A 12397-nucleotide genomic window follows, 5' to 3' on the forward strand; every position below is an offset into this window, starting at 1 on the left:
CATTCAGAGCTAAAATACAGCAGCATGTGGACCATTTTTAGCCCAAGGCAGCTCATCTCATCAGGCCTTTTTTAGTCGAATGTATCGCCCAGTGTCAGTCCCTCATTCATCTTAATAAAGGTGAGGTAATCTAGACTTTTTTGACCTAGGCGACTTCTCTTCTCAGTGACAATACCTCCTGCTGCACTGAAGGTCCTTTCTGACAGGACACTTGAAGCGGGGCAGGCCAGAAGTTCTATCGCAAATTGGGATAGCTCAGGCCACAGGTCAAGCCTGCACACCCAGTAGTCAAGGGGTTCATCGCTCCTCAGAGTGTCGATATCTGCAGTTAAGGCGAGGTAGTCTGCTACCTGTCGGTCGAGTCGCTCTCTGAGGATGGATCCCGAAGGGCTGTGGCGATGCGTAGGACTTAAAAAGCTCTGCATGTCCTCCATCAACAACACGTCTTTAAAGAGTTCTGTCCTTGCCGGCGTGGTCGTGGGAGGAGGAGGATGACTTTCACCTCTTCCCCTGTTAGATTCCCGTTGTGCTGTGACATCACCCTTATACGCTGTGTAAAGCATACTTTTTAATTTATTCTTCAATTTTTTTCTAATTCCATTTCTATCTATCTCTTTCTATCTATTAATTTGTTCTATCTATCTATTTCTATCTATCTATCTATCTATCTATTTCTATCTATCTATCTATCTATTTCTTCTATCTATTTCTATCTACCCAATTCTTTCTATCTATCTATATCTATTTCTATCTATCTAATTATTTCTATCTATTTCTTTCTATCTATCTATCTATTTCTATCTAATTCTTTCTATTTCTTTCTATCTCTTTCTATCTATTCCTTTCTATCTATCTAATTCTTTATATCTATCTATTTATATCTAATTCTTTCTATTTCTTTCTATCTATCTATTTCTATCTATTCCTTTCTATCTATCTATTCCTTTCTATCTATCTAATTATTTCTATCTATATCTATCGATTTCTATCTTTCTATCTATCTCTTTCTATCTAATTCTTTCTATCTATCTATTTCTAACTACCTATCTATCTAATTCTTTCTATTTCTATCTTTCTATCTATTTCTATCTATTCCTTTCGATCTATCTAATTCTTTCTATCTATTTATTTCTTTTTTTTTTTTAAACTTTATTTTTGAATGAAAGATCATGTCAAGAAAGTTACAATACAATATATGGCTGAATATCGGTGTTTAACATACAAGGTGATTTCGTCTCTACCAGAGCAATATCATGACTTTTACATCAGGTTTTTCGTTACATGTTATTACGATGATCTTTCGGTTTTATTTTTATATGACTTGGAGAAAAACCAGCGGTGAGCGTTTCAGCATACTTTCTATAATGAACAGCCTGAGGTGGCTACGATAATGCTTAATGTGTGGGTTGGGACTATATTGTTTGGCTCTTTGGTGTGGTCCTCGTCTGGTGTCGGAGAACCGTTATGTGAGCCCTCGTGATAGGTGCTGTGTTTATGTCCCGTCCCCTAATTTGAAAGGAAAAAAGAGTAGAGAACAGTGGAGAGAAGAGGATAGCAGGAGGGGGAAAGTGCCAGAATGGAAAGATGGTGGGAGATAGGGAGGGAGAGAGGGGAGGAGAAGGGGATGGGTGCGCCGGTGTGGTGCAGGATACGGCTACGCCCCTGGTCTTTTGCCTGTTCCTCTACGGGGTGGCCTGGGGTATGTCAGGCGTACTCACTGTTTACCCAGGGTTCCAACATCTTTTCAAATTTAGTCGTGGTACCTCGAACTCTAGCTGTAAGGTCGTCCATCAGGTGAACGTCTTTAATATTGGATATGACCTGTTTAGTTGGCGGCATGTCTACTTTAAGCCACGATTGGGCTAAGGCTCTCCTTGCTGCTAATGTCAGTTTTTGGATTAACCTCTGTTCCCTAATTGTCCAACCGTCTATTTCTCTGTTTAGTAAATATGTCCAGGGGTTGAGATCCGGGGCCCTCTGAAATATATTCTTAATAATGTTGTGGATTGTTTTCCAGAAACATTGCACCTTTGGGCATTCCCACCACATGTGGAGGTAGGTGCCCCTGTGGCCACACCCCCTCCAACAGTCGTCTGATGGGGTTTGTTTCATGTGGAATAGTTTGACCGGGGTGGTGTACCACCGGAGCATCGTTTTGAGGGATTGCTCCTGAAGGGCCACACAGATGGATACCGAATTGTTGGCCTCCGATATGTCCCTCCATTCCACCCCCTCCAGTACTTCACCTAATTCCCTTTCCCATGTGCCTGTGTACGTCAATGTGCCCTACTCCTCTGTTTCGGTGCTAATGTGCTCGTATAACATGGATATAAGGCCCTGTGGAGTTGTTTCGCGTAGACACATTTTCTCAAAGGTGGTAAAAGGACCCTTGCCCGCTTTTTGCATGTGGGGGTGTTGTGAAAAGTCCCGTAATTGTATGTAGCGGAAAAAGTCCGCTGGTGTGAGGTGTGCTTTCTGCTTGAGGAGTTCGAATGATATGACTTCGTTATTTTGAAACATGTGGCAAATTCTTTGTAATCCCACTTTTTCGAGATTTGCAAACTCTCTGGGTGTCATGCCAGGGGGGAAGGCCCTGTTTCTCAGCAGGGGGGTTAATGGGGATGGCGATGTAGCCATTTTGTATTTGTGTGCTGACAGGTCCCAGATTCGTAGGGAGTTCAGTATTGCGGGGCAGTCGGTTCTTAAAATAGGTCTCACCTCCTTAGGTACCCACATGTGGTATTGGGGCAGGTCTGGACCTGTGAGGAGGGATTCCAGATCTACCCATCTCCTCACGTCTAGGGGCGCGTGCCACATGGCCACCTGTGCTAGCTGTGCCGCCACATAGTAAAAATATAGATGTGGTAAGCCTAACCCCCCCCCCTTCTTTTCTGTCTGTATAATATGTTTCGGGATATTCTATGGCGTCGGTTTTGCCACACGAAGTCCCCTATGGCCTTTTGCAGTGGGGCTAAATCTGATTTAAGGAGTTTGACAGGTAGTGCTTGGAATAGGAACAATATTCGGGGTAGTATATTCATTTTGATAGCATGAATACGACCTATCCAGGAAATGGGTTTATCTAACCATTTTTCCATGTCCCGTAGTAGGGTGCGCATGAGTGGTGTGTAATTCTGTTGGAACAATTTGGTCGGGTCTCTGGTTAAGTGGATCCCTAGGTACTTTATTTGGTCCCTTTCTATGGGAATATTGAAATCTGTTCCCAGTGCCGCCGTGTCCTCCGCAGACAGGCCCATTGGCATGGCGCTAGATTTTTCTAGGTTGGCCTTGTATCCCGAGAAAGCTCCGAAATTAGTTAGGACCTCTTGTAGGGCTCGCATGGAGTCAAGTGGGTTTGTGAGTGTCAGCAGAACATCATCGGCGTAGGCGGACACGAGAAATTCCTGTCCCCCCACTGTGATTCCCTGTATATGCGGATGTTGCCGTAGGGCTTGTAGGAGTGGTTCTAGCGTGATAACGAATAGTAGCGGGGAGAGGGGGCAACCCTGCCGAGTGCCATTCCCCAATTTGAATGGTTTATATCCAGCGCCTACAATTTTCACCTGTGCGTATACTTGGTTATACATTGCTCTAATGGTGGATATGAATCTGTCCGGAAATCCCAGGAACATCAGTAGCTTAAAAAGATAGGGCCATTCTACCCTATCAAAAGCTTTCTCCGCGTCTATCGAGACCACGACCGTGGGTGTGTCCGATGTCTGTTGGCGCCATATAAGGTCGATGTTTCTTCTGGTGTTCTCGAACAGTTGCCGGTCTGGAATGAAACCTACTTGGTCGGGGTGTATCATCGTTTTCAGGAAGGGGTTGAGGCGGTCTGCTAATATTTTCGCTAGGATCTTGATGTCGTGGTTGATAAGAGAGATTGGTCTGTAATTTTCGGGAAGGAGTGGATCTCTCCCGGGCTTTTGGAGCAAAATTATGTTGGCCGTTGACATCTCCTTCTCGGGTGTACCTCCTTTCATGAATTCGTTAAACAGCTTTTCTAATCGGGGTGATAGTTCTTCTCTGTAAGTTTTATAGTATGCCCCGTCGAAGCCGTCAGGGCCCGGGGCCTTGTTGCCTTTGAGACCTGTTATTGCCCGGTCTATGTCTTCTACAGTAATGTCGTCGTTAAGTTGCAGGGCTGCAGCTGTCGGAAGTTTTGGTAAGTCTAGGTTGTCCAGGAAGGTTCTCATTCGTGAGTCCGCCACCTCTTGTTCCGAGTGGTCCCTGGTCGTATGGTTGTATAGCTGTTCATAGTAGTCTGTGAAGACCTGCGCAATACCCGTAGGGGTGTTTTTGATGGATCCGTCTTTGTGCTTGATAGATGTGATGTGTGTCCTATCCTGTCGCGGACGTAGTGTCCTGGCCAATAGGGTGTCCATCTTGTTCATTTTCTCATAATAGTTTCTCTTGGTCCAGGTGAGGGCTTTCGCAGTGTCGTCCAGCAGCAGCTTGGTGATGGATCGTCTTGTCTCGGTTAGGCGGTCCAAGATCTGTGGGGTCGGTGAGGATTTATGTTGTTGTTCTATCTTTCGTAGTGAATCTAGTAGCAGAGTCAGTCTCTGTGTTTTCTGAGCCTTTTTTCGTGTAGCTATTTTAATGCACGTTCCCCTTATTACTGCCTTATGTGCAGCCCAAATTACTCCTGGGGCTACTTCACCTGTTTCGTTCAGTGTGAAATATTCTTTGAGATCTTTTCTGATTGCTTCTCGGGATTCTTCGTCCTTCAGCAGGTGGGGGCTCATTCTCCAGTTCCAAGGTGAGGCCGTACTGAGATTACCCAGTTTTAATGAGATGTCAGCGTGGTCCGACCATGATATGGACCCTATTGTCGACTCCATTACTCTAGCCATGCCCACTTTGTTCACCAAGAACTGATCAATTCTAGAATACGACCCGTGAGGGGCTGAATAGAAGGTGTAGTCTAGCGAGCTCGGGTGTTGTGCTCGCCACACATCTATCAGTTCGGTCTGTTGAAGGAACTTGTAGTAAATTTTGTCCTGGGAACCTCTCCCTTGCGACCTTTGTTGGCCCCTACCAGAGCTCCTGTCTGCGGCTGGACACGGCACGGCATTCATGTCCCCTCCCACAATGGTCAGGCCATGGGATAGGGCTTTGATTTTTGTGGCTAAGTTTCCCCAGAAGGTGGGGTCGGGTGCGTTAGGCGCATAGATGTTGACTAGGTGTACTGGATGGGAGTGTAGAGTGCCTGATAGTATGATATACCTCCCGTCCGTGTCTATTTCAGATGTCATAACGTGTAACGGACACTTGTTATGTATGAGAATGGCGACTCCGTTGCCCTTACGGTGTGATCTCGCTTCGTATGTGGTGGAGTACGTGCGATCTCGGATGTGGAATGTGGTGCTTTTGGAGATGTGTGTCTCCTGAAGGAAGGCTATGTCGGGCCCTATTCGCTTTATCTCTCTGAACATCAGTCGTCTCTTGTTTGGTGCATTCAGGCCTTTAACATTGATTGAGGTTAGTTTTAGGGTCATCCCTGCCATTGGGAGAGGTGCCTATCGTTGATCCCGAACACCGGGACATGGATAGTCCCTGGGTTCCGACCTGTCATGTGCGGTGCCACATTTGTGTGCCGCTCTGCGTCCGCCACCGGCTTGACCAGGTTAGGGAGGTAGAATGAAAGGAGGGGGGAAAGAAGAGTGAAGAAAGATAGGAACTCTGAGAGAATAACAGAAGATCTGGACTTACTAATCGCCAGATCAGTACGGGGTGGTGATCCCTGTCCCATGTACCCTCCTAAAAAGGGGTATGTGAGACTTGGGTTCCTACTCCTGGTAACAGTCACACCACCTGTAAGCTACAATTTGTGTTATGTCGATGGTTTCGGCTGAGTATATCCGGCATTTTTCGAGTGTCCCTTTGTCGGGGATATCTCCCTGGGTATCCCCTCGTGCGTCCCGTGTAGAGAGGTGGGCTATTTCCCTGCCCCCTGTCCCCCTACTTATGTTGGTCTGATGTGACCTGGTTTTGGGCGTCCAGGGTATGCCGGGCTATGGTCGGGGGTGTGGGAGTGACTCCTCTGTGACGTGCAGTGCCCGCTCACCCTCGAGTATATGAGGGCTTTTGTGCCGTGTCTGTGGGTGTTGTGTACTAGAGAGGGGCAGTAGTTCACTAGGTGCGGCTCTGCCGGTATGAGTTGGCTGGGTTAGTGTCATGTGTGGGGTGTTGCGTACCCGCAACATGGGTCCCCCTACAGTACCGCTCCCGTGTTTCTATGCGCTTTGTATGAGGAAGGGGAGGTCCCCGTGCTCAGCGTTGAAGAAAGGAAAAACGACCTATGTGGTCAAACATATTCACACGTTTTCAAACATAGAAGAGAAAATTATAGCATAGGTTAACAGACCTGCTGGTATGCATGTACATTTTTAGACTGTAAACTATAGTGAAAAACATTTGAACAATAACAGAATATGAAACCTTGCCGCTTAATCGGATTAGTGCTGGTCCGTGCGGCCATGTGTAGAAAAAACCTGGGCCCTATCGTCTTGGTCCCTGCTGGTCCCGTCAATGCGGGGGGGGGAGGGGGGGTGCGGGGGTGAGGGAGTCATGCTCTGTTGGTGCTGTCTCTCGTTTCCTCGGGTTGGTCGTGGAGGGTGAGGGCGACCAGGGGGTTATGTGGTCGGGTCTGCTGGTGTTATCATATGGGGGCCCCTGACTGTCAAACCTCTTGTGTGTGAGTGTCGGTCGTGCAACCCTTGGTGGGCAGTCTTGTCTGTTTATGGCTTCCCCTGCTGCGTTTGCCGTCGTGAACCTGTGCGGGGAGATTGGTTCGTGTCGAAGGTATGGTGGTCAGGGAGTGTCATTAAGCAGAGTCTGTAGAGCTATGAAGTTCGTTGATGTGTGCGTGTCTGGATGCGGTCCCTTTGGTTGTCAGCAGTGTTGTCTTTGTCTGTGTGGTCTCATGCTTGTCGTTGTCCCTAGGAAAGGGTCTTGGGTCTCCCGAGTGGGTGCATGGCGTCGGACTATGTTACCACTCTTGATGCAAAAACATATAGCGAGTGCAAGGCACAACAATTGCTGCACGTGGCATGAGGTCACACGTGTGAGGGTGCTTGCCATTAGGGCCTGTGGCTGTTGCTGAATGTGCCCTCTCCCGAGTGTGCCGAGCGCTCCCTTGGCATAAAAATAAAAACTGCCTGTGTGTTCATAGCATAGTGGTGAGGTCCCCTTTAGTGTCCCCTCTGTCTCTGTCCCTTCCCCCAACCCTCCGTGCCCCCCACCCAATTACCTGGTGCCCCATAAGTGAGCCCTGCACCCCGGCTGATGCAAATAAGGGTTCAATAATCAATGCTGGTGGAGGTGTCTAAAACCTTTTTTGAGTTGCCAATTCTCTCCCCAACATACCCCCTCCCCACGGTGTCAGCGGGACCCAACCCGGTGTGGCAGTCCTATGGACTCCGTGTAGTGTGCCCCCGGTACCTCACTCTCCGACGGTCTGCCATTCCCTTGGAAGAGGTGGAAGTTCTCCAGCTCCGGTCAACGTGGCAGGTGCTTGCGGTGGGGTCTGGAGGCCCAGAGCTGCAAAGAACGTCGAGGCGTCCTCTCCTGGTTGTAGAACGTGTGTTTTGCCGTTGTGGAAAGTTAGCAATTTAAAGGGGTAGCCCCAAGCGTAGCGTATATTCGCCCCTCTCAGGGCCTCCGTGATAGGCCTCCACTCCCGTCTGCGTTGTAAGGTTGCTGGCGCTAAGTCCTGATAAAGAGCCAGGTCAGCCCCTTGGTAGGAGATTGCTCCGTCTCTACCCCTTTTAATCAGCGCTTCTTTAGTTTGGAAGTGCAGAAAGCGGATAACAATATCCCGTGGGGTGTTCGCGTCCGTTCTCCTGGTGCGCAGGGCCCTGTGGGCACGTTCTATGTGCCAGAGGTGATCTGGTAGTCCTGGTAAGAGGGGTTTGAGAATTGCTGTGATGATATCGATAATTGGGCCTTCCCCTGACGCCTCCGGCAACCCTCTGAGCCGCAGGTTGTTCCGCCGCGATCTATTATCCATATCCTCTATGGCAAGTTCAGCGGTAGCCAGCCGGCTGGTCAGATGATTAATTTGATGGATCGCTGTGTTGTGTGCGGCTGTAGTGGCTTCTAGGCGGTTTTTTAACCGCATGGTGCGTTCGCCTATGGCCTGTATCTCCCCCCTCAGGACATGTGTGGAGCGCTCTATTTCCCCTGCTAGGTAATTTTTTACCTCTGTGAGGGTTGCCAGGATGGTCGCTGTCTCTGTGGTAGCCCTTGGGGAGCCCCCTGTGGGTGCTGCTGCATGTTTCTGTGGCGGTCCCTGCGTTCCCGCGGTTTCATCCTCCTGGCCGCCGCCATTTTGTGGGCCCGCGGGTCCGGTGCGTGGCGTGGAAAAATATTCCGCTACGGAGGCACCAGTATCCTGACCTTTCTTGATCTGTTTCTTGGCCGGTCTCTTCTCCATTCTGAGAAATTTTCGCCGGGTTTTTGCGGGTGGAAAACGCTGCTGTATGCTGTCTGGTGGTGTGAACGGAGCGGAGCTCTAGGCGAACACGTCCATCTCGCTCCGTGTCCAGGCCACGCCCCTATCTATTTATTTCTAACTACCCATCTATCTAATTCTTTCTATCTATCTATCTATCTATCTATCTATTTCTAACTACCTATCTATCTAATTATTTCTATCTATCTATATATTTATATCTCTCTTTCTATCTATCTATTTCTATCTAATTCTTTCTATTTCTATATATTTCTATCTATTTATTTCTATCTATTTCTAACTACCTATCTATCTAATTCTGTCTATCTATTTCTAACTACCTATCTAATTCTTTCTATCTATCTATCTATATCTATATATCTATTTCTATCTCTCTTTCCATCTATCTATTTCTATCTATGTCTTTATATCTATCTATCTATATATATCTATTTATTTATTTCTATCTATCTCTATCTATCTATTTCTTTCTATATATCTATATCTATCTATTTCTATCTATTCCTTTCATCCATATACATCCCCAAATACATCCACTCCCATCATCCATATCATCAATCCATTCCCATCATCCGAATCCATCCCCAAATCCATCCACTCCCATCATCCATATCATCCATCCACTCCCATCATCCAAATCCATCCACTCCCATCATCCACCCACTCCCATAATCCAAATCCATCAACTCCCATCATCCATCCACTCCCATCATCCAAATCCATCCCCAAATCTATCCACTCCCATCATCCATATCATCCATCCACTCCCATCATCCAAATCCATCCCCAAATCCATCCACTCCCATCATCCATATCATCCATCCACTCCCATCATCCAAATCCATCCACTCCCATCATCCATCCACTCCCATCATCCAAATCCATCCCCAAATCCATCCACTCCCATCATCCATATCATCCATCCACTCCCATCATCCAAATCCATCCCCAAATCCACCCACTCACATCATCCAAATCCATCCACTCACATCATCCAAATCCATCCACTCCCATCATCCATCCATCCATCGTCACCCACTCACCCTCAGTCACCCACGCACACTCACTAAATAAATTTACTTACTGTTTGAATCCTCCCCTCCTCGGTCTTCAGCCTTTTCAGACCTGTAAGCTCATGCCACTCCCACGCAGTTCTGACAGCCTCAGCACACAAAGCGCGTTCACAGTGCTTTGTGTGCTGATAGCACGTCTGAAGTATTCACCCATGCGTGAATACGTCAGACGTTAATGAAGCCTTTTTAGGGCTTCTGAGCTCGGAAGTCCCTCTGGTGGCCGTCTGATTGACTGCAAGCTTCCAATATGAAAATACAGTGCTTACAAGAAAAAGGCTGCAGGGAGCTGTAGGACTCACCTAAACAACCTCATTAAGCTGAAGTTGTTCAGGTGACTATAGTGTCCCTTTAACACCTATGTTAAAACTTAGAGAGAGAATGGGTAAGGCTACATGTCACTAGAATTAAAGGGACACTGAAAACACTATAACTACAGTGTATTGTAGTGGTAAGGCCACCTTTACCATTTGTTAGTCCTTTGGCTAGAAAAAGCTGCAGGACCTCCAGCCTCATTCACAAGTGCACATAAATATTATGCCACACCAGCATAAAAGGCCACTTATAAACATTTAATTAGACATACATACAGAGATGTCCACTCACATTAATGTAATTAGGCAGATGCAAATATACACTTACAGACGCTTATATAACTAGCCTCTTGCACAGGTACACCACTTGCCATAAATTCCAGTCATACTAGCAACATGTAGACACACACTATCATGCATACATACATACATACACATACTCTAATAGACATTAGACACACTGACACACTGACACAATGACATGCATTCTTAAACACATGCATAAACTAATGTATGTACAAAGATACTCACTATAATTTATATAGCGCCAACAAATTACACAGCTCTGTACAATGGGAGAACTAACAGATATATATTTGTAACCAGACAAGTTGTACAAGTTGGACCCACAGGAACAGAGGGGTTGAAAGCCTTGCTCAACGAGCTTACATGCTAGAGGTAGTGGCATAGAGTGCAGAAAAGGTGTCTAGTGGCTTGCTGATGGGACCAGGCTGTGTACTCAATGCACAGCTCGCCATCACTGCTCTGTACCAACATCTCTTCACATTTGTAGAACTAAATATATGCTACCTTACTTCCTCTAGAATGTAAGGGTCCTCCACCCCTTTGTTCCTGTACGTCAAGTTGTCTGGTTACAATTACATGTATGTTAGTCCACCCATTGTACAGCGCTATGCAATTTGATGGCGCTATATAAATAATAAAATAATAATAAAATAATAATACAAGGCTAAAAAGAAAAAGGCAAAAATAGCTGATATGGAAAAACTTTCCAAGTGTGCTATAATCATATAATGACTACTTTCAATTTAAATCAGTCTGCTTTATATTAATAAACTCCTTCGAGTCATCTGTCCTTTCTCTAATTAATAAATGTAAATATATATTTTGCCCCGCCAGGATAGTATTGATCTCAGATCAAGTCTGATACACATCTTTCATTACCACTGCATTATTATATAGGGTACATTGACCAACCTGATATAACTTAAAGATATTTTTGACCGACCAACCTAATCTGGCTTTAAGAGATTACTTGCATACCTCCCTGTTAACTTATTCTGAAAACATGACACTACAGCATGTACATTGCATATACTGGAGAATACATCAATCACTCATATAGTCAAGCTAATATAGAAAGCTTTGTTCAGAAATGAAATTAAATTTCTTACCTTAGGCTATCAGAAAAGGCCTCCACACCAAATTTTGAGATGCAGTAGCCTCCCCCACAGATTGTCACCCTTCCTACAATACTGGAAACATTAATAATGCGCCCGTGCGATTTTCGGATTAGTGGCAGGAACTGGAGGGTCACATCAATTGTCCCAAGTAAGTTGACATCCAACACTTTGGTAAAATCTTGTTTATTTAGCCATTCGTTGGGACAACCAGGCATTCCAGTCCCTGCGTTATTCACCAAACCCCACAGCCCTAAAATAAAAGATGTTCAGTGAGAAGTCATACATTTCAGCCAGTATTCTGCTGGGAAATATAAAGGCAGAAGTATGTGTACATGTTCACATGATTCATGGAAAATGTGAGTTACTCTAAATAATTGTGGAGATGAAAAATCTGTTTAAGGAAAAAGAATTTAGAATCATACATGGTGTAGGTACAAGTTACATTCTCAGGATGTATGAGCTGTTAGCAAAGTGTTTAATTACAATTAAATATAGTATATTTACATAGACTTGAAATTTAAACATAGAAATAGTACAGTGCCTGACCTTTGTCACCAACCGTATGAGTAACCCATTTGGCAACAGAGCTTACACTCTGGCTATCTGTGACATCTAAGATTACGGTCTGCAGTCTGCGGGATGTCTCCTTCTTCAGATCCTCTGACCCTTTCTCTGTCATACAAGCTGCCAGTACTAGCATGCCACGCCGTTCCATCTGCTTCGCCAGGAGATTCCCAAATCCAGAATCACATCCAGTGATGAACACATATTTATCTGTGAGATTCTGCAGTATCTGGCTCTGTCTGTGCCATCTGTACATGAATATCAGCATCACGAACACTACCAACAGTATAGTTATCCACATGATGGAGGCAGGTTACGTCGCTAATATAAAAAAAGAAAAGAAAAGAAAAGATATTTACATAAACATGCCAGTTATCTATATCTCTATTTATGCTATCGAACTTCTTTACATATGCTTGTATTTGTTGGAGCTTACTAACAAACATAAAGCAGCTCCATTACAAATCCACCTGTGTCGGAAGAAGTGGCTTTCAATCAATGGAGTTTAATCAGTAATGCTTAGCCAATGCTGTGATAATAACTCGG

At 45.5% G+C, this 12397-nt stretch overlaps 2 protein-coding genes across 4 annotated transcripts in view; one reads left to right on the top strand and one right to left on the bottom strand.

The window, feature by feature from the left end:
• LOC134568658 (retinol dehydrogenase 16-like) overlaps positions 1 to 12397 on the bottom strand; it is a 61553-nt gene that overhangs the window by 38509 nt on the left and 10647 nt on the right. Inside the window, exons 2-3 of the mRNA XM_063427312.1 lie at positions 11834 to 12172; positions 11279 to 11537 (exon numbers count right to left, since the gene is read on the bottom strand). Coding sequence (XP_063283382.1) covers positions 11279 to 11537; positions 11834 to 12152 — 578 coding nt within the window. The 5' untranslated portion in view covers positions 12153 to 12172. The remainder of the gene's footprint in view (positions 1 to 11278; positions 11538 to 11833; positions 12173 to 12397) is intronic.
• The window catches only part of GPR182 (G protein-coupled receptor 182), a 110413-nt gene that overhangs the window by 34873 nt on the left and 63143 nt on the right, over positions 1 to 12397 (top strand). Inside the window, exon 1 of one of the 3 annotated variants that reach the window (XM_063427283.1) lies at positions 12009 to 12063. The exons of the other annotated variants lie outside the window; for them this stretch is intronic. Coding sequence (XP_063283353.1) covers positions 12046 to 12063 — 18 coding nt within the window. The 5' untranslated portion in view covers positions 12009 to 12045. Of the gene's footprint in view, positions 1 to 12008; positions 12064 to 12397 lie in introns of those variants that run through there. 3 annotated transcript variants of the gene reach the window in all.

The sequence above is a fragment of the Pelobates fuscus genome, chromosome 1, assembly GCF_036172605.1.
Source record: "Pelobates fuscus isolate aPelFus1 chromosome 1, aPelFus1.pri, whole genome shotgun sequence".
In the NCBI taxonomy this organism is placed as follows: domain Eukaryota; kingdom Metazoa; phylum Chordata; class Amphibia; order Anura; family Pelobatidae; genus Pelobates; species Pelobates fuscus.